At 44.2% G+C, this 23,010-nt stretch overlaps 1 protein-coding gene across 2 annotated transcripts in view; it reads right to left on the bottom strand.

The window, feature by feature from the left end:
* The window catches only part of FH (fumarate hydratase), a 38,780-nt gene extending 16,139 nt beyond the window's left edge, over positions 1–22,641 (bottom strand). The window contains exons 1-6 of one of the 2 annotated variants that reach the window (XM_030551526.1): positions 22,484–22,641; positions 13,448–13,582; positions 8,857–8,967; positions 7,496–7,672; positions 3,206–3,388; positions 1,885–2,050 (exon numbers count right to left, since the gene is read on the bottom strand). In XM_030551526.1, coding sequence (XP_030407386.1) covers positions 1,885–2,050; positions 3,206–3,388; positions 7,496–7,672; positions 8,857–8,967; positions 13,448–13,582; positions 22,484–22,609 — 898 coding nt within the window. In that variant the 5' untranslated portion in view covers positions 22,610–22,641. Of the gene's footprint in view, positions 1–1,884; positions 2,051–3,205; positions 3,389–7,495; positions 7,673–8,856; positions 8,968–13,447; positions 13,583–18,556; positions 19,217–22,483 lie in introns of those variants that run through there. The other variant, XM_030551527.1, reaches the window with a different exon arrangement.
* Positions 22,642–23,010: the final 369 nt, after the last annotated feature.

Raw genomic sequence — 23,010 nt, forward strand, 5'->3', positions numbered from 1 at the left:
GCTGCTGTCACAATTAATGAGCCCAGTAGTGAGTGAGTATAAAGGAATTCAAAACCTGTGGAGGGTATATAATATTTTCTTTCTGCCCTTTTTGAGGTGGGATGCAATGAAGATGGAGTCTGCCATAGAGCCTTTATAGGCTTTAGCATTGCCTCATTAACTGGCAGAGCCATCCTGGAGGGACCAACATGATAAAATGCCAACCAGGCAATAGGATGACTCTCCCTGACCTCCTCAGCCTGTACACCCAAGTCTTCAGCCATGCTCTTCAACAGCTCCTGATAAACTTTAAAATCATCAGGAGGAGGTGAAGTTGGCTGACAGAAAAACTTTGTCTGGAGAGAACAAAGAGGAAGCCTAGACTGGAGGTGGTAGAATCTTTTCTATAGGCTGTTGCTCTGGCTCTGTGATGACTTCTTGATGCTCGGTAGTTGGCCCAGTACTGGACTCTAGACAGAGCCCTCTGGTGTGCAGACTCTGTCTTTTTAGATGAGCGGACTGAGTATGCATGGTGAGGGAAAGATCTGGAAAGTGGGAGAAACCTCTAAGGGTTTCAAGATGCCACTGACCTGGACACATTCACAAGGCAGTTCCAGCTTACTGCTGCAACCCTTCAGTAGGAAGAGAGGATCTGTGAGGAGACTGAAGGTCCAGCTTCTGGTTTGTGAGACGCACAATCCCACCTCCAAATCCAATGATGAAGACTTCCTTTCCTTTGATCACGGAGGAGCTGATCCAGTGGGTGCCAGAGACTGGTGCCAAGAACCTGGTGATGGGTGCAGCATTGTCCTCATTGTGGCTTTCCCCTGGGATGGTACCAAAAGGCCACCTGTGCGGGAAGCAGGCAGCTGCAGTACCAAAGGTTGAACTACTGGTTCCAGATAGGACAACAGTGCTAAGGGATCCGACCCCTGGGATGAGGTGACACCGGCACTCAGAAGCAGAGTAGATTCTTTGCCGCCGCAAATGCCTCCAGGGTATTTAGCACTGAGACAGTCTCCTGAGGTGCAGAAGATGATGACAGTGCCACTTCTGGCACCAGGGTTTATAGTGCTCTCTGCTGCACCAGAGCCAACTGCATCAACCTAGGCACTGATTTGGAGGAGGTTTTAGGTGTGCTCTACCCAGTACCTTCTTTCCCACCTTAGAAGGGACCTTGTCCCGACCAGGGCTTCTTTGGAAGTCTCATATTTGTTCCTCAGTATGAGTGAGGGAGATTGGTGCCAGGATACAACTAAAGCTGGAAGTATGGCTTCTCACCAAAGCTGCAGCACTCACAACAGAGTCAAATTGGGAAAGGTCTGCCAGTAGCCTGAGTACTGCCTCCATCGGCAGGAATTTCAGCCTAGCCTCCCCATCCTTCTTCACTCTAGGCTAGAACTCCTTGCAAATGTGGCACTGGCCTTTAACGTGTGCTTCAGCCAAGCACTTCAGGCAGCTATTGTGAGGATCATTCACTGGCATAGGCCTTAAGCAAGAAGCACATGGCTTGAATCCTGGTTACCTGGGTACCATATGCAGAAGAAAAAAATCCTCAAATGGGAAAAACAGTCGGTCTGAATTTTTTTTAAACCACTAAAATTTATTAACTATATGACATACACTACTATACTCGAGAGAGAGGACGAAAAAAATGTTCTGGTCTTGAACAGGGTTCCAATGACCATTCTGGGCAGTAAGAAGAAAAGGAGGGGGGCTGAGGGGGCTCTGTCCTCTACACCTGCATGCAGTGGCACACGGCGAAAGGGGAAACTCTAGCCACCCAGTGGGTACTGCTGAGGGAAAAAGTTTTTGACAGCTATATGCAGGGTGCACAGACACCAAGAATGGAATGCACATATGAAATCACTTGAAGAAGGATCTCTTCTTTTGTGTCATCCTTACCTGTCAGTGAAGACACTTTAGCAGCAACTTTCTCAGCAAAACCAATCCTGGTATTTAATCCTGTACCAACTGCAGTGCCACCAGCTGCCAGCTCATAGACTCTTGGCATGGCTGATTTAATCCTAGCCACACCATATTTAATTTGTTGCACATAAGCACTGAATTCCTTTGAAAGGAAAAAAAAGAAAGAAAACCAAGAATTAGTGACCAGAATTGATATTTTGTAATTTAACATCACGTAACACTTTTATTTAAAAATAACTTCTAAGCAATAGTCTCTATCCAATTTGACTATGAAACAGAGTAGGTTAACAGACTGCTCATGTACTGGAAATAGTTCTGCACCTAAATGTGGAGATCCAACCAACATATATCTGTATATAGATTGTCTCTTTCCTTCTCCTTTCACCTTTTTGAGGTTGCTTATCATGGGCCCTGATCCTGCAATCAACTCAGAGAGTGCAATGAGTCAGCATATTCCACACAGGTACGGATTGCAAGATCAGGGAGTTTTAGGACTTGTTGCCACACAAAGTTGAATCAGTTTAACTGAAAATGGTTTAAAAAATTATTTCAGCCAGGATAAAAGCTGTGAGGACATTCATATAGATTTAAACCTGGCTTATATCTCAATTTATAATAAATCAATTCTTTACCAAATTGAGCTAGATCAATATAAGCCATTCTTGAACCAATACTGCAACAGAAATAACTGCTAACACAATTTTTAGCTTGACATTGTTCCCATTAAGGGATACCATCGACAGAAAAAAAAATCACTTGTCTGAACATATTATTATTATTAGCACCATAAACCTTAAAAAAAGATTTGTACTGTTTTCAGTTTGAATATTTGCAGATAGTGTTATATTTGCATTAATGAGTTATCCAGCCACCAAACTCCTTCAAGAATGTTGGTCATCTGGCTGAAAAGGAAGCACATGTAATACTCAAATGACAGTCTACTTTCATCATTTTAAATATATTTTACGTTTACTTGTGCAGTTTTGATATAGTCTACTCAAAGTGATTTTTTTCCTTTGAATCCACTGGTTAAAAGAACACACACCGGTCAAAGAAAATTCTTGAAGCTCTCCATGCAAAACACCCAAGAAATGTTGTGCATTAAATTTTCAGTAAATATGAACCTATAATAAAATACTGTCAACCAAGATTCTGTTGACCTTCAATACTTTGTCTTCAATTGCTGAGCAAAGTTGTGCCATGACGTAAATTAACAATTACCTCCATTAATTTACAATAATGCGCCAACAAGTGGATAACGTTTTTGTACAAGGTTATATTGCTTAGTGTTTTATACCTGTCCAAGAGTAAGTGGAACAGCATCCTGTGTATGAGTGCGCCCTATTTTTATGATCTGGGAAAATTCTTTGGATTTTGCTTCAAGTGCATCTTGTAGCTTCTGTAGTCCAGGTAACAACACTTCATTAACTTCTTGTGCAGCAGCAATATGCATTGCGGTTGGGAACGTATCATTTGAACTCTGTGAAGGAAGTTCAAGTCTTATTATTTACAGGCTTTTCTCTAATGTTCATTATAGTACCTGAGTGGTTCATATACAGGTCTGTCACATCTTATGCTGGGGTTACATTCCGCAGTCAGCACATAAAGCGAAAATCGCATATAGTCAAAATTACATTGAGTGTAATGGCGGGCAGAATCACCCGTACTACAGGTACAGTATTAAAATGGCTATTTGTCTCTTTTTTTGTTTTTGCCGACTACGTAAAGCTAAAATTGTGTGTGTTAAATGTGCGTAAGACGCGACAGACCTGTAGTAGGTTTACACTTTAGCGGATTTACCTTCAAAACCTCCGTGAAGTCAGAAAGTAGTAACCTCATTTACACATGAGGGACTGGGGCACAGAGAAATTAAGTGATGTGTCTAAGATCAAAAAAGTCAGCCTGTGACAAAAAACAAGAAAGAACCCAGACCTCCCAAATCTCAGTCCTGTGCCTTAACCACAAGACCATCCAAGAAGTACCTTATTAAAAAAAGGAAGAAGTGCGAAATGTATTAAGTGGCTATTAAATATGGTTCACAAATAAAAGTTAATTGAGAAATCGAAAGAATTACTGTAGTAGTTTAAACTAGTATAGAAGATGTAAAAAGTGCAATGAACTGACTAAAAATTATATCAGTGACTTTAAAAAAAATCAATCTGTATTCTTATGACAACAGTTTCCCAAAGCATGGGGTGTACCTGCAGAACTAGTTCATTGGGGAAAGAGGCAACAGAAACACCACTCTGTTGTTCTCCTGAGTATCAGCTTTCATTTAAAAGGAGTCTCTAGCTGCAACCATTGTCAAGAAAACCTTCAAAATGGGAAACAAAGTGTAACCAAAGCAGCTTCAGTGTGCAGATGGCCTAAAACAGCTCTGACATATGAACTGATCCATTCCTTTCACTGCTTCTAACTCGATGTCAACTACTATATGTCAAATGTCAACACTGTTAATTATTTCATTGCTCCAAAGTATAAGAATGGAGAGGAAGTACCATGTAATGGAGCTCTATAATATCTACATACAGTTGACTGCTGTAAGTCTACAGTTAGACTCTTCTACTGCAGCAGCTGTCAAACCCCAACGTAAGAACTTACAGGGAGAAGAAATATTATAAACAAAAACAATCAATAAGACAGCAACACTTTGATCATTTTTGTCAATCGATTACACCATTACATTTAACTCTCAAAGGAGCTAGCTTAGCTACACCCACCACAGCAACTGAAAAGGGAGACAACTTTTTGATGGCCAAGGAATTTAACCTAATGTGCTGGGACAAAGCATGAGTGACATCAAATTACTGACCGATAGACTTAAGAGTTTACTTCACATGCAACTGCAAAATAGCTAGAAACTTGATTGCAGTTAATCATTATTCAAGCATAGCTGCATGTGAAAGCTCACAAAATTTGACAACCCTGGACGTTCAAGCCCTATATCTATAATCAACAGAAAAGATGCAACACGCACAACAGCTCAACTCTAGACTTCAGGGATATGAATAGTTTATTTCTGTTCCCTTCCAGACCTTTTCTACTGGGACTGCCACAGAGAAGATCACTTCAGATTGTCTATAGCCCTGACTGAGCCATTGGTGGCTAGCAATCTAAGTAACTGCACTGCTGTTGGTCCCTAAAGTGTAGACAAGTCAAAAAAAAACATTTGCCCAACAGAGTTTATCCTTGCTTGAAATCAGGTATGACACAGAAACTTTGAATATTACTCCTAGAACAATTCTGTGCCAAAAAATAATTAAAAAACCAATATTTTAAAATTCTGAAAAATTCTGCATATTTTGTCAAAAGACTACAATATAATCACACCAGTTTCAATTATTTTGGTAATTAATTTCAAAATACCTATCGCAAATATGTCTAACAATATGGACAACAAAAAAGATTCCCCCAAAAGTAGAAAGTTAAAGAAACCTCTGCAACAACCCAGTTTCTGTTTCTCTGTTATGCTTTTGTCAGGCACCTCAGTCTGGGGGTGGCACACATGCCAGCTAGGCACATCTTGGGGGAAAACTCTGCCCCTGTTCTTTTAGTCAATTCCTTTTTTGCCCTGCCCCTGTAGGATTACCATATTTCAAGTTCCCAAATAGAGGATACTGGCAGGTGGGTGGGAGAGAGGGGGAGGGAAGGGAACTGGGTGAGAGGTACAGTTGGAGGGTGCTGGAGGGATGTGTGTACTGGGGGGTATTTGAGGAGTGCTGGAGAGGGCTGCACGGGACCACCTGGCCCAGACAGCCTGTCATGGTATAATTCCCCACTCTGAACCTTAGCATCCAAAAGATGGGGTACCAGCATGAATTCCTCTAAGCTCAATTACCAGCTTAGTACTTGTAGCGCTGCCACCAACCAGGAATTCCAGTGCCTGGTACACTCTGGTCCCCCCAAAACCTTGCCCGGGGACCCCCCAAGACCCAGTCCCTCTGGATCTTAACACAAGGAAAGGAAAGGAAACGCTTTCCCTCACCGTTGCCTCTCCCAGGCTTCCCCTCCCTGGGTTACCCTGGAAGATCCTTGAATCTTAACAGAGAGGAAAATTCACCTTCCCCTCTCCTTCTCTCTCCCCCTCCCAGACTCTCCCTGAGAGAAAAAGTAATCCTAACAGAGAGAGAAATTAACCTCTCTCTCCCCCTTCCCTCCTTTCTCCCCACCAATTCCCTGGTGGATCCAGACCCAGTCTCCTGGGGTCTCACCAGAATAAAAAAAACAATCAGGTTCTTAAACAAGAAAAGCTTTTAATTAAAGAAAGAAAAACAGTAAAAATTATCTTTGTAAATTTAAGATGGAATATGTTACAGGGTCTTTCAGCTATAGACACTGGAAATACCCTCCCAGTCTAAGTATACAAGTACAAATTAAAATCCTTCCAGCCAAATACACATTTGCAAATAAAGAAAACAAACATAAGCCTAACTTGCCTTATCTACCTAGTACTCACTATTCTGCACATATAAGAGACTGTATCAAAGAGACTGGAGAGAAACCTGGTTGCATGTCTGGTCCCTCTGAGCCCCCAGGGTGAACAACCATCAAACACTAACAGCACACACAAAACTTCTCTCCCTCAAGATTTGAAAGTATCCTGTCCCCTGATTGGTCCTCTGGTCAGGTGACAGCCAGGCTCACTGATCTTGTTAACCCTTTACAGGCAAAAGAGATATAACGTATTTCTGTTCTATTAACTCCTACTATCTGTTTATGACACAGCCGCACTCTCCTCCTCTCCAGAGCCCAGCCGTGGAGCTAGACACTCACACCACTCTCTCCTCCAGAGGCCAGCTGCGGGCTCTGCTCACACATCTTAGTTACTGTCCCACTGGGCAGAGACAACCTATACCTGCTGTTAGTTGGGGGGGATGATATAAAAGTTCAACTGCCCCTGGAACAGCTCAAGTCACACTCTCCCCACAGCAGGCCTTCTCCTTATCCTCAGTCTCCCCTCTCAGAAAGCAGCAGGTCCTCCTTCCCCCCACAACTACCAGCTGTTGCTCCTGGCTCTCCCCGCAGGGCGCAGCTCATGGGCTTTGGTGGCTGCCACACAGGGAGGGGGCCCAGCTACACCATGTGACCAAGTGGGACCAGCAAACCTGGGAACTGCAGCCCACCTGCGCCTCCCACACTGGTGCCTTCTGAGCTGGGATCTGCTGGGTCTAGTGGCCCCTCATGGCGCCCAGCAGCTCTGCAGCACCAATTCTGCAGGAAAAAAATAAATTCTGCGCAGAACATTAATCCTGAGCAAATTCTACATTGTGCAGTGGTGCAGAATATGGTGGTGGTAAAGTGGATACAAGGAAAAAACAAAATGTACAGAGCAGGGATTCTGCTTTTGTAAGTATAAACAAGCAGTAATTTAACATCCAGCTAATTCACCACTTAATTCAATAAAAGCTTTAAAGAATAGGTCTAAAATTTCAGACCTGAACAAGCCATTTGTATATCAAATACACAAAAATAAAAACAAACAGTACCTCAGAAGAATTTTGGGATTTTTATAGTAAGAACCACAACTTGAAAGGTTTACCTTTTGCAAAACAATCCCCCAACAATATTTGAAAATGTGTATAATGACCTGGCTTTTATTAACATGATCATTAGGATGCACTGGATCCTTGCTTCCAAGTTTACCTCCCATTATTTCAATGGCTCTATTGCTTATGACTTCGTTTACATTCATGTTGGTCTGTGTTCCAGATCCAGTTTGCCACACCACCAAAGGAAAGTGATCATTTAATTTACCTTCAGATACCTATAGAAAAATAAGAATATGTTAATTTCTGTAACCATACAACCAGAGCTTCCTTCCCCAGATATTTGTTAAGGTTAGCAGCAAACAGGGCAACCCCCACTATAGGAAAATCTGATCAGCTACTACCCAATTCAGAAATTAATGAGACTATCACAGGATTCACTCTTGGAGGCCTGACTGCCCATTTGAACTGAACACACCCCTGGGGTCACAGGTGGTGCTTAGCATGTTCAGGACCATCATCTCCAAAATACTGATATGCAGTTGTTCCTAGAGAGATCAAGCTCCATGGCTGTGCAGTCCCTCTGCATGAGCTCGCCCATTCCAGGTTGAGCATATAATTTGGATAGGAGACATTTGGAAGTCAGTTTCTAGTTCTCTAGACTGGCATCAAGCCAGAAAAGCAGTCATCCAGCTCCAATGCAAGTGATCCTGTGCTGCTTGCTTCCACTGAAACCTCGAGGCCTAGTGATATGGCCCTATCTAGGGAAAGAATCAGGCATACTATGAACAATAGACCCAACATCAGTAGCATGGTATCAGCTGTCACTTGCTAACTAAAGCATCTCCTTTCTGTCAGACAGGTGGCTAAAGAAAACCATTTGCCAATACTGATACTTTACCGTATCAATTCAGGAAGCAAAAGATGTTGATAAATTGGAGAGGGTTCAAAGTAGAGCCACAAGAATAATTAAAGGATTAGAAAACAGGCTTTAAAGGAGCTTAATCTATTTATCTTAAAGAGAAGGTTAAGGATGATTACAGTCTATAAGTGCCTACAAACAGAACAAATATTTGATAATGGGCTCTTCAGACTACCAGACAAAGGTAAAACTATCCAATGGCTAGAAGTTGAAGCTAGACAAATTCGGACTGGAAATAAGGTGCACATTTTTAACTGTGAGGGTAAATATCCATTGGAACAATTTACCAAGGGTCATAGTGGATTCTCCATCACTGGCAATTTGAAAATCAAGACTGGATAGTTTCAGGGAATTATTGAAATTATTTCGGGGAATGTTTGAGGCCTGTGTTATTTAGGAGGTCAAGCTAGATTCTCTCAGTGGTCCCTTCTGTCTTTGGAATCCAAGCATTTTTTCAGAATCATCTGTTCCTATGGAAAGCTATTTTACACTGAAATAATTTGATGTATAGTCCTGATATTTTGAACACTTTCTTCCTACCTCATCTGCTGCCTTTATAATGGCATTAGCAATCTTCGGATCAAGACCATAATCCTGATTTACTTCAGCAGCTGCTCGTTTCAAGATGCCAAAAGCTCTTATAACTTGAACCTGAAATTTCAAAAATATGTTTAAAGATGTGAATGTTTTAGGTATAGAAAATACAGGAAGTCACAAGGTTCGTATAACTCCTTCTAACGCTAAATCTAGCAAGAAGGCAATCAGGTAGTCCACAGGACAATGTATACTGTATGGCTAACACATCCACTGAAATAAAGTCTGACCAAGCAGTGCAGAAAAAAATTGTAAAGAAGTACTTTGCAATTCTTTTTCCTTAGTACTTAAGTCTGTTTCGGTATATTGTGTGTCGTGAAGTGACACACACACCTACAGATCAGAAAGTCAGTTGCCTTCTTGGAGATGGATCTTATTACAGGTTTCACTTCAAAGTATATGCAAATATATACCTGGAAAACTGTGGGTACCCTAGCACTATATTGTTTCAATTTGTCCAGTTGCAGAGAAAATGAGGCAACTTACACTAAGGACAAGAACTTCATTTTATTTAGTGACTAACTCTTTAATAAAGATAACTTATAAGGTAAACAGAATTATGGACAGTACATCAGGGTTCTCAAACTTCACTGCACCACAACCCCCTTCTGACAACAAAAATTACTTCATGACCTCAGAAGGGGGACTGAAGCTTAAGCCTGCCCAAGCCCCACTGCCCAGGGGGCAAAGCCTGAGCCCCATCACTCTAGGCAGGGGGACCAAAGCTGAAGCTCAAGGGCTTCAGCCCCTAGTCAGGGGTACTGCAACCTGAGCCCTGCCACCCAGGGCTGAAGCCCTTGGGCTTTGACTTTGGCCCTGGGGCTCGGGCTTCTGCCCTGGACTCCAGCAAGTCTAAGCCAGCCCTGGCAACCCCATTCAAAGAGGGTCCCAACCCAATTTGGGGTCCCAACCCACAGTTTGAGAACTGCTGCCTTATATAAAGCTTAGAATCTATACCACAAATTTGCAGCAAAACTAAAACCAGTGTCTTCTACTCAAACTTCCTATTAAAAAATCCTCAGAGGTAGTATCACAATAAAAATCACTAAAAATGGTTTAACATAGCTTTTCAGTAATTTCTTTATGGGCAGGCGCAATGATTCAACAGTTCATTCCATGGAAGAAACAGTTATCTATCTTTCTGTTACTGTTGTTCTTCAAGATATGTTGCACATATCCATTCCACTGTAGGTGTGTGTACTCCTTATGCACAGATGTTGGAGATATTTTCCCCTCAGTGGTACCTGTTGGGATGGCTCCAGTACCCCCCATTGCTGGACACCACTACAAGCTGGTATAAGAGCACAGAGCCACCTCCGACCCCCTTCAGTTCCTTCAGACTGGATGTGCTCTAACAGAGAAGGGAAGGAGGAAGGGTCGTGGAATGGACATGTGCAACACAGCTTAAAGAACAACAGTTACAGGAAGGTAGATAATCTTTTCTTCTTCTTTGAATGAAGATGTCAATTCCACTGTGATGGTCCAGAAACAGCTACGGAAGGGTGTTCAGAGTCTACCTGAACAGTGATTGTAAAACACCCATCTGAAACTGGCACAGTCTCTGGCGTGACAGCTAATGATAATGCAAGTGAAGATGTGAATTGAAGACCAAGTTGCTCCTTTACAAATGTAGACAATTGGTACTTGAGCCAGGGGCTGCAGGGACGTGGTGCCGGCTGCTTCTGGGAGCGGCACAGGGCAAGGGCAGGCAGGCAGCCTGCCCTGGCTCAGGTGCGCACCGCTGCCACCCCAGAGCCACTCAAGTTAAGTGGTACCAGGCTGGAGCCCATATCCCAAACCCCTCCTGCACCCAACCTACTGCCCTGAGCTCTCTGCCGCACCCTGCATCCCTCCTGCACCTCACCCCGTGCCCTAACCTCCCTGATGCACCCCTGCCCTAAGCCCCTTCCCACACTCCTGCCCTGAGCCTCCTCCCACACCCCCTCCTGCACTCCAACTCCCTTCGTATACCCTGCTCCCTTCCTCTGCCCCAACCCCTTGCCCTGAGCCCCTTCCTGCACACCGCACCCCCCCCACACACCCTGCACTCTCTTCCGCACCCCAAACCCCTGCCCCAGCACTATATTCACGGCTCTGCATGCAATTTCCCCACCTAGATGCGGCCCTCAGGCCAAAAAGTTTGCCCATCCCGTCCTATATGGTCTGTTGGACTTCAGCAAGTTGTCCGGAAGACTGTAATCATGAACACCTTTTCATAGCAATGATGCCATGGTTCAAGCCACCGAATCCGCACTAGATCCTGGAAGGCAGTGCAGGTGACCAGTTTACCCTCCTCCACCATTACTGAGAACTCTTGCTTGGAATCCTCTGGTAATTTGTCCCTGAATTTAGAAATGTTCTCTCAGAGCATGCAGTTGTATCAACTCAGAAGTGCACGTTGGCATGCAATCCTTAGCTGCAGGCCCCCAAGCAATGAACTCTGTGACAAAACAAGTCAGGCCTTTTTGAGTCCTTGCTCTTAGGCACGGAGGCTTGTTGTCCCTGTGTTTCCCGCCCATTGGTGGCTGCCATTACAAGATAATCCCAAGAAGGGTGAATGTAAAAACATTTATACCCCTTAGAGGGAAGGAAGTATCTTCTCTCTCAGCTCATTTTGCTGTGGGTGCCAAAAGAGAGAGTCTTGACCGGCTCCATTACTGCTTCATTGATTGGCAGAGAAACCTTAACTGGGGTGCCAGACACTAGCATGTCCACCAACTTGTGAGAACTCTGATGTACTTCTTCTGCCTGAATGCCGAGCACCGAGGCCACTCTTTTCAGGAGACCTTGGGGAGCTCTGTGGTCTTCCAGAGGAGATGAATCTCTCATTGAATCAATAGCTTTGTCTGGTGCGAAGACAAGGATGCAACTGGTGGTAACTCTACACTCTATAGTGGAAAAGCTACTCAAGAAGGACCTAGTTGACTGTGACCAATCATAGTACTGGACATCAATGCTCACGGTGCCTGACTCAATGTCAGGTATCTATGAATGATGTTCGCAGTACTATTGTGTCCAATGAGCTCCCCATGATTGTCAAGACGGTTGAGGTGAGGTCCTGGGTAAAGGAGAGACACTCCAGGGAGCCCAGAGTGGTCTCTGGTATGGATCCAGAACCCATCCTTGTCAGGGCCATTGCCACTTAGGAAAAGGCCAACACTGGGGCTGCTGCATTGTCCACGGACCTGATGATCTTGAAGGAGGGTAAGTGCCCACATGTCCAAGTCAGTGAACAAGGAGTCAGAGGCTTCCGATAATGGAGGCGCTGATGCAGACAGTACTGGATCAAAGTTATCCTGAACCTGGGGATGGCAGTACAAGAAAAATCATGAGAGATTTCCCTCTAGATAAAACGGATTTGGGAGGAAGTCTAGATAGTGGTACTGGCGGCTCTCAGTGCAGTGAGAGGTGAGCTGCATGCTGAGGAAACTGGTACCGAGAGACTAAGCAAGTCTCTTGCGACAGCTTATGCCTCTGGAGTCGATGGGAGCAGCATCAACTGTTGGTTCCTTAAACATCTCTCTCAGAGGACAGCCTTGATGGACTTGGCACAGGGTCTGGAGGCAGCAAACCCCTCTTCGGAGGCAAGGCTTCTGCTGCGGCTCTCTCTGCCACACACTTGCCTCTAGCTTCGATACCAAGGTTGATGAACAAAGCCCTGTGTCCAAGGAATGTCTGGCTTTCTTCTTCAGTACTGGGGATCAGGATCAATGAGACAAAAATACATCTGCTGGAGCACTCCATATGACACTAAAATACTTGGGATGCTCTTCCCATGACATGACTCGGCTAGGAGTCCAAGTACTGCTTCCATAAGCAAGCACTTAAGCCTTGCTGCTCTATCCTTTTTCAAGCGGGGTTTGAAGCCCTTGCAAATGACACTTGTCATTAACATGGGCCTCACCTAAACACTTCAGGCAGGTCAGATGAGGTTTACTGATTGGCAAGGGCTTTGAATATGTCCTGCAAGACTTAATGCCTGGGAAGCAAGGCATCATTCCAGTATGGAGCGTAGTAATGAAAGAAAAGAAACAGTCCCAAAGAACACAAGAACAGAAACCTAACACTAACATACTTGAGAAAAATTCGAACTAACAATAATTAACTGCAACTATTTACAACAAGTGAGGAAAGCACTTGAGTTAACAAGTCTGAGATCACTCTGACAATCGTTACTGGCAGTAAGGAAGAAGTGACTGGGCTCAGGGTGGCTCTGCCCTCTTATACCAGCACAGAGTGGTGTGCAGCAGTAGGGGCACTTGCGCCATCCTGACAGGTACCACTGAAGGGAAAACATCTCCAACATCTGTACATGAGGCATGCACACACCTACAGTAGTATAGACATGTGCAATCACTCAAATATGAACAAGACCTTGACATGAGGACTGAGCCTTCCAATCATAATTGAAAAGTACTGTTAATCTTGTATTCCTAACAAGTTCCTAGCAAGACTATAAAGGAACACAGACTTATTCTTATGTTTAAAAAAGTTATACTGTAAAAAATAAAAATCAACATAGATTCAAGTTACTTACTGGCATCCTCTCGCTACCACCACCTATCTTAAAGTTCATTGTAGATCTCACAGTTTGGGCACCGTAATACTTGTCATTTGGGACCTTTAGTTCACCAAAGGTATCATACTCTATTCTAAAAGAGTCTTGACTAGCCTGAGGAGGGGAAAAAAAAATACATGTAAGCAAATTTCTTTAGAAAGAAAATAAATGCCTCATACCTAGTAAGACGAAACAAGATAACCCCACAAATGAGGGGAGAAAATGCTACAGAAACACAGATGGCCATGAAATAAATTTTAACATTGCATCCCAGGGCTTTCCATTTTTTAACATTTTTCTTGTTTTGAAGCACTCTTTACTGCACTAGAGAAGAGTCACACGTGTTAATATGGTTAATACATAATTCAGTACTGGATCATGGTCAGCCAGCAGTAAGTGGTTTGAGAGAGACAAATCTTCTCCTGCCTGTTGTATGGAATAATTCATCCTTATGAAGCATTCAGTTTCTTTCAAGTCACGAACACATCTGCTTCTAGTCAACAAATTACCAATTCACCTAACAAAGCATAATCACCTATCCTGCTGGCTTCAATTAAAAAGCTGAAAGTACAAAATCCAGATCTCTGTGTACGTGACATGTGTTTAGAGAAAACTCAGTCTAAAAATTAACGTTGCTTGGGATAAGACGGTCCATTTTTACTGAAGCCCTAGGATACCAGGCATGTTTTTATTGTTAACAATAGTAGTTGTTCAGTAAGAGGAAAATGTCCATAATAAAGTTTTCTACACATTGTGTATACAACATATATAAATGCACACACACACAATATATATATGTTCAGTTTATCCTTCTGCATGCTACTACTTAGAACTGAAGGTCCTGATCCCACTCCCCACTATAGCTCTTCCTACAGTTCTGCTGTGGCATAATGGAGCCAAACAACCTTCTTTGAAACGATATAACAAAGCATGTCTGGGGTGATTTGTATCAGGATGGATAAAAATAAATTTAAAAAAACCCCAATGCTATTTATTTAAATAAATCACATAGATTATTAAAAATAAACCTATTTTAAACTAAACTTGAAATTATGACCAACATATATCAAGGTTTAGATTTACTATATTAAAATCATTTAACTTAAATAACAATACTCAAGCAGTACATTTACTGTATTAAAGAAAATCAAACCAACAAACTGGTGGAAGTCACTGGCTAAGCATGTCCAACCAGAGTTTCCTGAAATGCTAAACCAGCTTTTGACAGCAAATAGCCTTCTCTGCAGGAAAGGAGAGAATACTTTCTTCATTGCAGTTTATTCAGCTAGTTTAGTTCAATTACTAGTTCATTCAAAATTGAGAAACTGATGGGGAGTTGTAAAAGCACAAAAGCTGTTTTCCTCTTCTAATCTATGAATAAAGATGAGATGTGAAAGGGTCCTGAAGGAAATGATGACCAGAAAAAAAAAATCAATTGAGTACAGTTAATATTTCCTTTGTTTAATAAATCAGTTAATTTTAAAGGTAAGATGTTTTGATAAGAAAAAGTGTTTATATATACAGCACATTTAAGGTAGTTTTAGTTAACTACCAAAACATTTTTTGAATACTGTTTGTGTATTCTTAATGGATTTCCAATTTCCATCCAAATGCAAGCTTTACACAAATCACAAGAAAAAAAATCCAGTAAATAAGAAATGAATCATCCACCATTTCCTAAGATAATGCAATTATATAATTTAAGAATCTGGATACATGTGTGAAGCTATATAATTGCTTATCTAAAAGTGTAATTCCTTTAATAAAAATAACTAAAAAGTGCAAACACAAAACAAGATTAAAATCCATTATTTACATCAAGATTTTCTGCTTGCTGATTTACGCCTTGTCTGATCTACAAATTAAGTCAACTTAAGTTAGGTCAACGTACAGGCACCACAGTAATTACTGCACTGGTTCACGTCCACACTACGCTGACTTATCTGTGTGGGGCACTGTGAGGCACTGACAGCTGGAGCACCTCCCCACCTCATGCAGGGCTCACAAGCCAACAGTGATATAAGAAACACAATGTCTACACAGACACTGCATTGCCCTAACTACATCGATCTAAGTGCCACACCTCTCATGGAGGTGGAGTTATTAGGTCGGTGTAGGGGGTGACTTACATCAGTGGGAGCAAAGTTGTAGTGTAGACATTTAAGGCTTGTCTACACTGACAAGTTTTTTGGATCCAACTAATGTCGCCAAGGGTAAAAAAAAAAAAAAAAAAAAAAAAAAAAATCGACAAAAGCAGTTGCCAAAGCTTGTCTACCTTTGCTCCCTCTGTTGACAGATCATGTCCACATTTGGGGCACCTTTGTCAACAGTCAGAGCAATGGACTGTGGGTATGTATCCCACAGTGCCTGGCGACATCCATCGTTGGGTGTTGTGGGAATGTGGAAACGGAGTGCGGCACATCCTGGGATGTGCAAAATGTACCATCATGCACCGCTTTGTGTCCCACCCCTCCAAAGGTCTCTGGTTTCCTTTTGTGCCATTTTTCCAACTGTCATTCTTTTGCAGTGCGCGCCAGCATCTGCAGTGAGGGAGGACGGATCTCACACTTCTCTCTTACGCACTGTAAGCTGTATTGAAGACATTACGCATGGCAGCACAGTTACTCTCAGAGTTACTTGCAAAGTTAGCAGAGAATGAATCACAGACACCCAAGTGTGATATGGACAGTAGCAACTTATCAGTGCTTTGAGCTTTCACAGAGAAGCTGCATACGGTGGACTGTTGCTTTTGGACTAGGGAAACAAGCACTGATTGGTGGGATCGCATTGTCATGCAGGTGTGGGATGACGATCAGTGGGTACAGAACTTCAGGATGTGTAAAGCAACCTTCATGGAGCTATGTGCTGAGCTGGCCCCCGACCTGTGGTGCAAGGACACCAGATTGAGAGCTACCCTTCCCAGTAGAGAAGCGTGTTGCAATCGCTGTGTGGAAGTTGGTGAATCCAGACTGCTACTGGTCAGTCGCAAATCAATTTGGAGTAGGAAAGTCCACTGTTAGGGCTGTATTATTCCAAGTGTGCAGGGCAATAAATCACATCCTGCTGCAGAGGACTGTGACTCTAGGAAATGTGCATGAAATAGCGGATGACTTTGCGGAGATGCGTTTCCCTAACTGTGACGGGGCAATTGATGGCAAACGCATTCCAATTTTAGTGCCAGACCACCTTGCCTCTGAATATATCAATAGGAAGGGATACTTCTCCATGGTGTTGCAGGTGCTTGTGGATCACTGGGGGCGTTTCACAGATCACTGGGGGCATTTCACGGACATCAGTGCAGGCTGGTCTGGAAAGGTGCATGAGACATGCATCTTCAGGAACAGTGGCCTGTTCAGAAAGCTGCAGATGGGGACTTTCTTTCCAGATGACAAGATCACAGTGGGGGATGTGGAAATGCCAGTAGTAATCCTGGGAGATCCTGTTTACCTCTTACAGCCCTGGCTCATGAAACCTTACACAAGGCACCTGGACAACAGCAAGGAGCATTTTAACAACAGGCTGAGCAGGTGCCACATGGTAGTCGAATGTGCCTTTGGCCATTTGTAAGCTTGCTGGAGGTGTTTAAATGGCAGGCTAGACCTGACCAAGGATAATATTCCTGTGGTCATAGCCGTGTGCTGCACTTTGCATAATCTGTGTGAATCTAAGGATGAAATGTTTGCTCGGGTGTGGAGCACTGAGGCAGAGCACTTGGCTGCACAGTTTGAACAGCCAGATGCTAGGGCTGTCAGAGGAGCCCAGAGGGCTGCTATTAACATCAGAGAGGCTTCGAGAAACCACTTTGATAATGCAGGGCAGTAACACGTCTACTTTGGAGTTGTTTCCCTGTTGCATCCATGTACAATTTTGGGGCCTAAGATACACGCAACACAATGATTTAGGAACCTGTTCCCTAGAGTGAATTGATTGCTATACTCTTTTGTAAAACACAGAATAAAAATGCTGTACCATTAAATACCTTAGCCTTCATTTATTGTTAAAAAAGATAAAACCTCACAACTGTGTGTAGCTCCAGCTATCGTGCAAGCTGTGAGAGGGGGTGGAGCGATGGGGAAATTCAGGAGTGCTGTGAAGCGAAAAGGAATGTGTGGGCATAGAGGGGGGTAGGGTTGGCAAAGAACAGTGCATCTGCTGCAGTGGCACTCGAACTCGGATCTGCTCAGTCTGCAGCTGTATCAGAGACTTGAGCATCTCTGCCTGATCTTCCATAACTTTTATCATCTGCTCTGTTGCATGCCTAGCAAAAGCAGCATTCACTTTTCTGTTGCGCCTTTTGGCTTCCCAGAAATCTTTCCGTTCCCTGGTCTGTCTCTCATCGCACTGTATAACCTCGCAGAACATGTCTTCTTTGTGGCGCCTAGGGTTTTTTCTTATCTGTCACAGCCAGTCCATGGGGATGCATGGTGTATTCTTCAAGGTCTGTGCTGAACAGAAGAGGGATTGTTACATTCCAGCAAATGATAGAAACATTTTAGTAAAAAGGGTATTTTTGTAACAGAAATCACTTTCTCTCTGATGAGACTCTAGGCAGGCAAACAGCTCCGTGAGCACCCCAGTCATGGTGAGTTTTGGGAGTGGGGGGAAGGCGGTTGTGCATACAGGCCAAAAGTTCACGGCTTGCAAGGCAGCTTTGCAGGGGACTCACTCTAAAATTATCCCACAATTTTTCATAGGTGGACAACCTGCTGGCTGACATCCCTCTGTTGAGGGTGAGAAGGGAAACCAGGACTCAGCTACTGAATGCTTGCAGCTTTCACCACGGTATATATGCAGCTCAGCTATGTGCCGCTTTGGTCCCAGCTCCAGTGATTGCTAAATGGCATGGGACAGTTTCCTACAATGGGGGAACTAACAAGGCTGCAATCCCTTGGAATCTGCAGCAGAGGATTAACAAATACCTCTTGGAAACTTTCCAGAGCCTCTCTCTGGAGGATTCCCTGCAGGTCTCCATGTCCATCGATACCCTGCTTGGCCCTGCAGATTAGCTACACAGGGCAATGTTGAGCCCACAGAAAACACTACCTGCCTCCCACTTTTCGATTCCCTTCACAAGCCATAGCAACTTACCTGGCGTCATCTGCTTCCTGCTCCCCGTTGAGCATTTCTGGAGTGGAGAAAAGTTCCTGGCTGCCTGCCCCACTGGGAGCACCACATCCTCTTCTAGCTCAACTTCTTCATCCACAATTTCAGCTTCCGGGTTACCCCCTCTGTCAGCTGCACGCAAAGTATCCATGGGGCAATCGGCAGTGGAGGTGGGGTCACCACTGAGGATAGCATTCAGCTCCTTACAGAAGTGGCGGGTCTTAGGTGACCACCGGAGCGATGGTTTGCCTCCCGTGCCTTATGGCACGCCTGCCTCAGCTCCTTTATCTTCGCTCTACACTGATGTGTCCCCCGGTCATAGCCCTTTTCACACGAGCCCCGAGAAATCTGCCCATGTGTCCCAATTCCTATGAGTCACTCACAGCTGCGACTGAACAGACTCTTTTCCCCATATACTGATCAGATCCAACAACTCAGTGGTGGTCCAAGTGGGAGTGCGTTTGGTGCAACAGCCAGCCATGCTCACCTGGGAAGCTCATCTGGGAAGCCAGCAAACAGGAAATGAGATGTTAAAATCCCAGGGCATGCAAGAGGGAGGGGCAAATTGGCTGCAGGGCAGCAGAGTTCAAACCGCTGACCAGAGCAGCAGCATGAGAATCATGGGATACTTTCTGGAGGCCAATAAAATCGGGGGGGGGGGGAGGGGGAATACAAACAAAAAAACCTGGTGTCTATACTGGCTGTTTGTCAACAATAAAGGGAGGGGAAACGACAAAAGTCTGTCATGGGGTGGAAGTTTTTTGTCACCAAATCTAGGCTTTATTTTTTAAAAAGGGACCTTGCAGTTTGTACACTATCACTATTTTGTTGCCAAAAGGCAGTTTTTGGCAACAAAACTTGCCAGTGTAGACAAGCCCTTACAGAGTTAGATCGACATAAGCTACTTATACGTAACTGTAGTGTAGACCAAGCCTTGATCATGATTAAAATCAGTCCTACCCCAGATTTTCTAGGTCATGGAGAAGCCAAGGTGGCTAAGCAAGTCTGCTAGTTTCTGGTTTAAACTGGCTGTGTTATGCCTTCTGCAAGGCACAGCTCAGAATTGACATTCTCTACCCTACAAAATAAAGCCCAGCTTGTCAGAAGTCCTACTCATGTGTCCTCTGGTCAAAAACACAGTTCAGAGCTTAAGTAATCTAAGCAAATATAACTGTACTTTTACCTCTTAGCTAGTGACTAACTGTTTTGATGTTAAAACTCATTGCACCATAATGCAATGGAGAACTCAAAAGAGCAGGACAATCGCAATAATGCCTACTATGAAAAATTCTACTCTAGTTTCAACAAGCAGGAGTTTTTAGAAAGATTTCTTTCAACCTCATTTAATTTATGCTGAATTTGTGCAACAAAGCACAATAAAAAGACAACTATCTGTACTCTTCAACTGCTCTTCTGATACAGAAAAGGTTTCAAAGTTTTAGTTTTACTTGTTGCTTACATTATAACTATCACATTGTAACTTTCAAAAGTCTGGAAACCAGAAATGTATATTTTGTAGCACTCAACTGAGGAGAGAAGGAACGCTGCCTTTCCAGCCTCAGTTTAAAATATATCCCTTTAAATGATGTGCAGTTTAGCTCTACTGGTAGGAAAACAGCAGACAGTCATGGCAGGGTCTATGTACATTGGTGTATTTTGCTGCATGTCTTCAGACACTAGGAAAAGTGCACATCTTGAAGTGGGCTTGTATCTGCTCAATGATTTTAATCCCTCCCTCCACCCAAAAACACACTTTACAAAGTGCAGTTTGTTTGCAATGTATCCTTCCACTGTAAGAAGTAGCTCCCAATAAAGAAAAAATAGGGAACCGTGATATACACCTTTTCTCTACTGTCCTAAATTGCAGGTGACATTTTGGAGAATTAGGAATATTTAAATTTCATTACTTCCATTCATGCCCCTGAAGCTTTTTCCATACTCTCTTTTGTCAATGAAGTTAGCAAAGGTGATTTGTGAGAAGTTATCAATCTTTGGATACAATTTGTTTGAGAGCTTAAGGGCATTTTCTGCTCCTTCAGTTTTACTTCACATCTTTATGATTTTGCAGTATAAGCAAACAAAGAACTGGATGATGATTACTGCCTTCAGGTGATTAAACAAAGTACTCCTTGTGAAAACCCTTCAGCTATGATTGAAAAAGTGTGTTCTTTCAGAAGACCTTTACTACAAGAAATGTTTGGGTAAAAAACAACCAAAACAAAGCTTTCCATTCAAACTCAAAAGGCTGCTTGAGCTCGTCCTCCACTTTAACTTTTTGAGGAACACTTCCCGATTAGTATTAGAAAATTAAATTACATCCAAAGCATTAGATTTTACTGTATTCTCATTAACACAGTTTCATCCTCTACCAAAAAAGGACAGTGAGCTATATGGGTTTTCACGGTACTTCCATTCCTCAGGCAGCAAAAAACAAAGGACAAAAGTAGTGCTGGAAAAGGCAGAAGTGAATATTGATTACAGAATTAACTGGTTTTGCAACTAAAACCTGTACGCATTTTATTTTTTAGTTACTTCAAACCAGAGGTTATGACAATTTATTTTAACTACATTGGTCTTTTTTTGCCCTCACCCAAGAAACAACACAGGAATAGGGATAAACTTAAGTTTTAATGTGAGGGATGAGGTCCCTGGAGTACCCTGTTGTGAACTGGAGCACAAATGTGACACCAGAAAGGTCCACTCAGAATGCAGCTTTGGACAACTGGTGTCTCCCGCTCATTTTTTAATAAGAGTTTAAATACTATCAATCAACTATATCATGAATGACAAGCCTGTCTTACAGTACAAGTCATATGTTTGTCTGGCACAGCTCAGAGAACACATGTTGCTTATTAGATCTTAGTAACTCAAAAAATGTGCTAGGAAAATCTGGAGGGATACACAAACAAAATTATCAGGATGATGATAGGCCAGTGGTTTATAAGTTACATGTCTGTTTGTTTTAAGTTAAATATTGAATTCCAATTCTCCCACATTCCAAAACAGCGTAATTTGGTTTGTTCATTAATTTGGAAGTTTGTCCCTTTGTACCTCATTAAACTGTAAAAATACAGAATCAACATTTTAAAAAGCCTGTTTTAGGAACAATGTCCTATCCTAACTTCCCACTTTTTCCTGGAAGCTTTTGACAATTTGATGGAGATCTGAAAAGTGACATAACAGGAGGTGCAGTTTTTCCTCTCCTTATCCGAAAGGGAGGGAATTTTAATGGTCAGATTTACAACCCCATTTTTGCGCAGCTCGTGTGTTTTTAGACTGCAGCATGACCTGCATTTACTGCAACTGACTACAGACTGTCAGCTTGGGGTGAGCATTGCTGTGCAGTTCAAAGGTTTTCAGTGGGGGAGGGTGCCCCATCCCCATCAAGAGCCATTAAACACGTTAGCGCATTTTCCATCCTCGCCAATCCTAGCGATGTCCCAAGGACAGACGAAAGGGCCGGACATAGCGACAGCGGTGCAAGACCTAGGCGCGCACCAGGCCCACCCAGCCAAGATATTTTGGGTCCCGCGTCCTGCTCGGCGGTGACTGGGAGCGGGAGAGGTTCGGGCCGCCCATCGCCGCGGGGTCCAGGCGCCTAAGGACGAGCCTGCGCCAGCTGGAACCGAGCTCTCCCCAGCCAGGGGCGTCGGACCCGGCGGGACTCGAGCTCAGCGGGGGTGAGGGGTTAACAGGTCCAGGGTCAAACTCGGGTCCCGCAGACCCGCCCCGCGCGGTAGCCCGACGCTGAGCGGGGGGAGGCTGCACGACCGCGGCCCCCCCGGCCGGAGCATGACCCCTCAGCTCGACCCCCGCACAGCCCCCCTGTGCGGGGGGGAGGGGCGGCTGGCGGTAGCAGTTAGAGGTCACCGCCACCCCCGTGCCCGACGCGAGACCCGGACACGTCCTCACCATCCCGGCGGCGCGCGGCGGCCGCTGCTGAGGCTGGCACAGGAGAGCGGCGCGCGGCGGCGGCTGGAGCGCGAGGAGCCCCCGCGTGCTGCCCAGGCGCTGAAGGGGCCGGAGTGAGCAGTACATGGCGAGCGGGAGCACAGAAACCGCGACACAGGGGGCGGGGCACAGCTACTTTCTGACAGCAAGCGCCTTGGGGAAAGGAAGGCCCCGCCTCTAGGCAGACCAATCAACAGCCGGGAGCGGGAACCAGGAGGCGGGCTCAACCACGCGGAAGCCAATTGCCAAGCGGCTAAAAGCGCAGCAAGGGGTGGGGCCCGCTCCTGCGCGGCAGCTCTTGGAGGCTACTACGCATGTGTGAGGGAAGCTGAGCATGCGTATTAGCAACTCAGCTGCTGCCTTTCGTGGGGCGAGCGACAGCGCAAGTAACGAGCGCGTGGCTGGCGAGACCCCGGGTGATGGGGCCCAGGGGAACGGCGCCTCGGTGCCTGTAGAGGCGGGTCGCGGTGAGGTGACGCCGCGGCTCT

This window comes from Gopherus evgoodei, chromosome 2 (genome assembly GCF_007399415.2).
Source record: "Gopherus evgoodei ecotype Sinaloan lineage chromosome 2, rGopEvg1_v1.p, whole genome shotgun sequence".
Lineage (NCBI taxonomy): Eukaryota > Metazoa > Chordata > Testudines > Testudinidae > Gopherus > Gopherus evgoodei.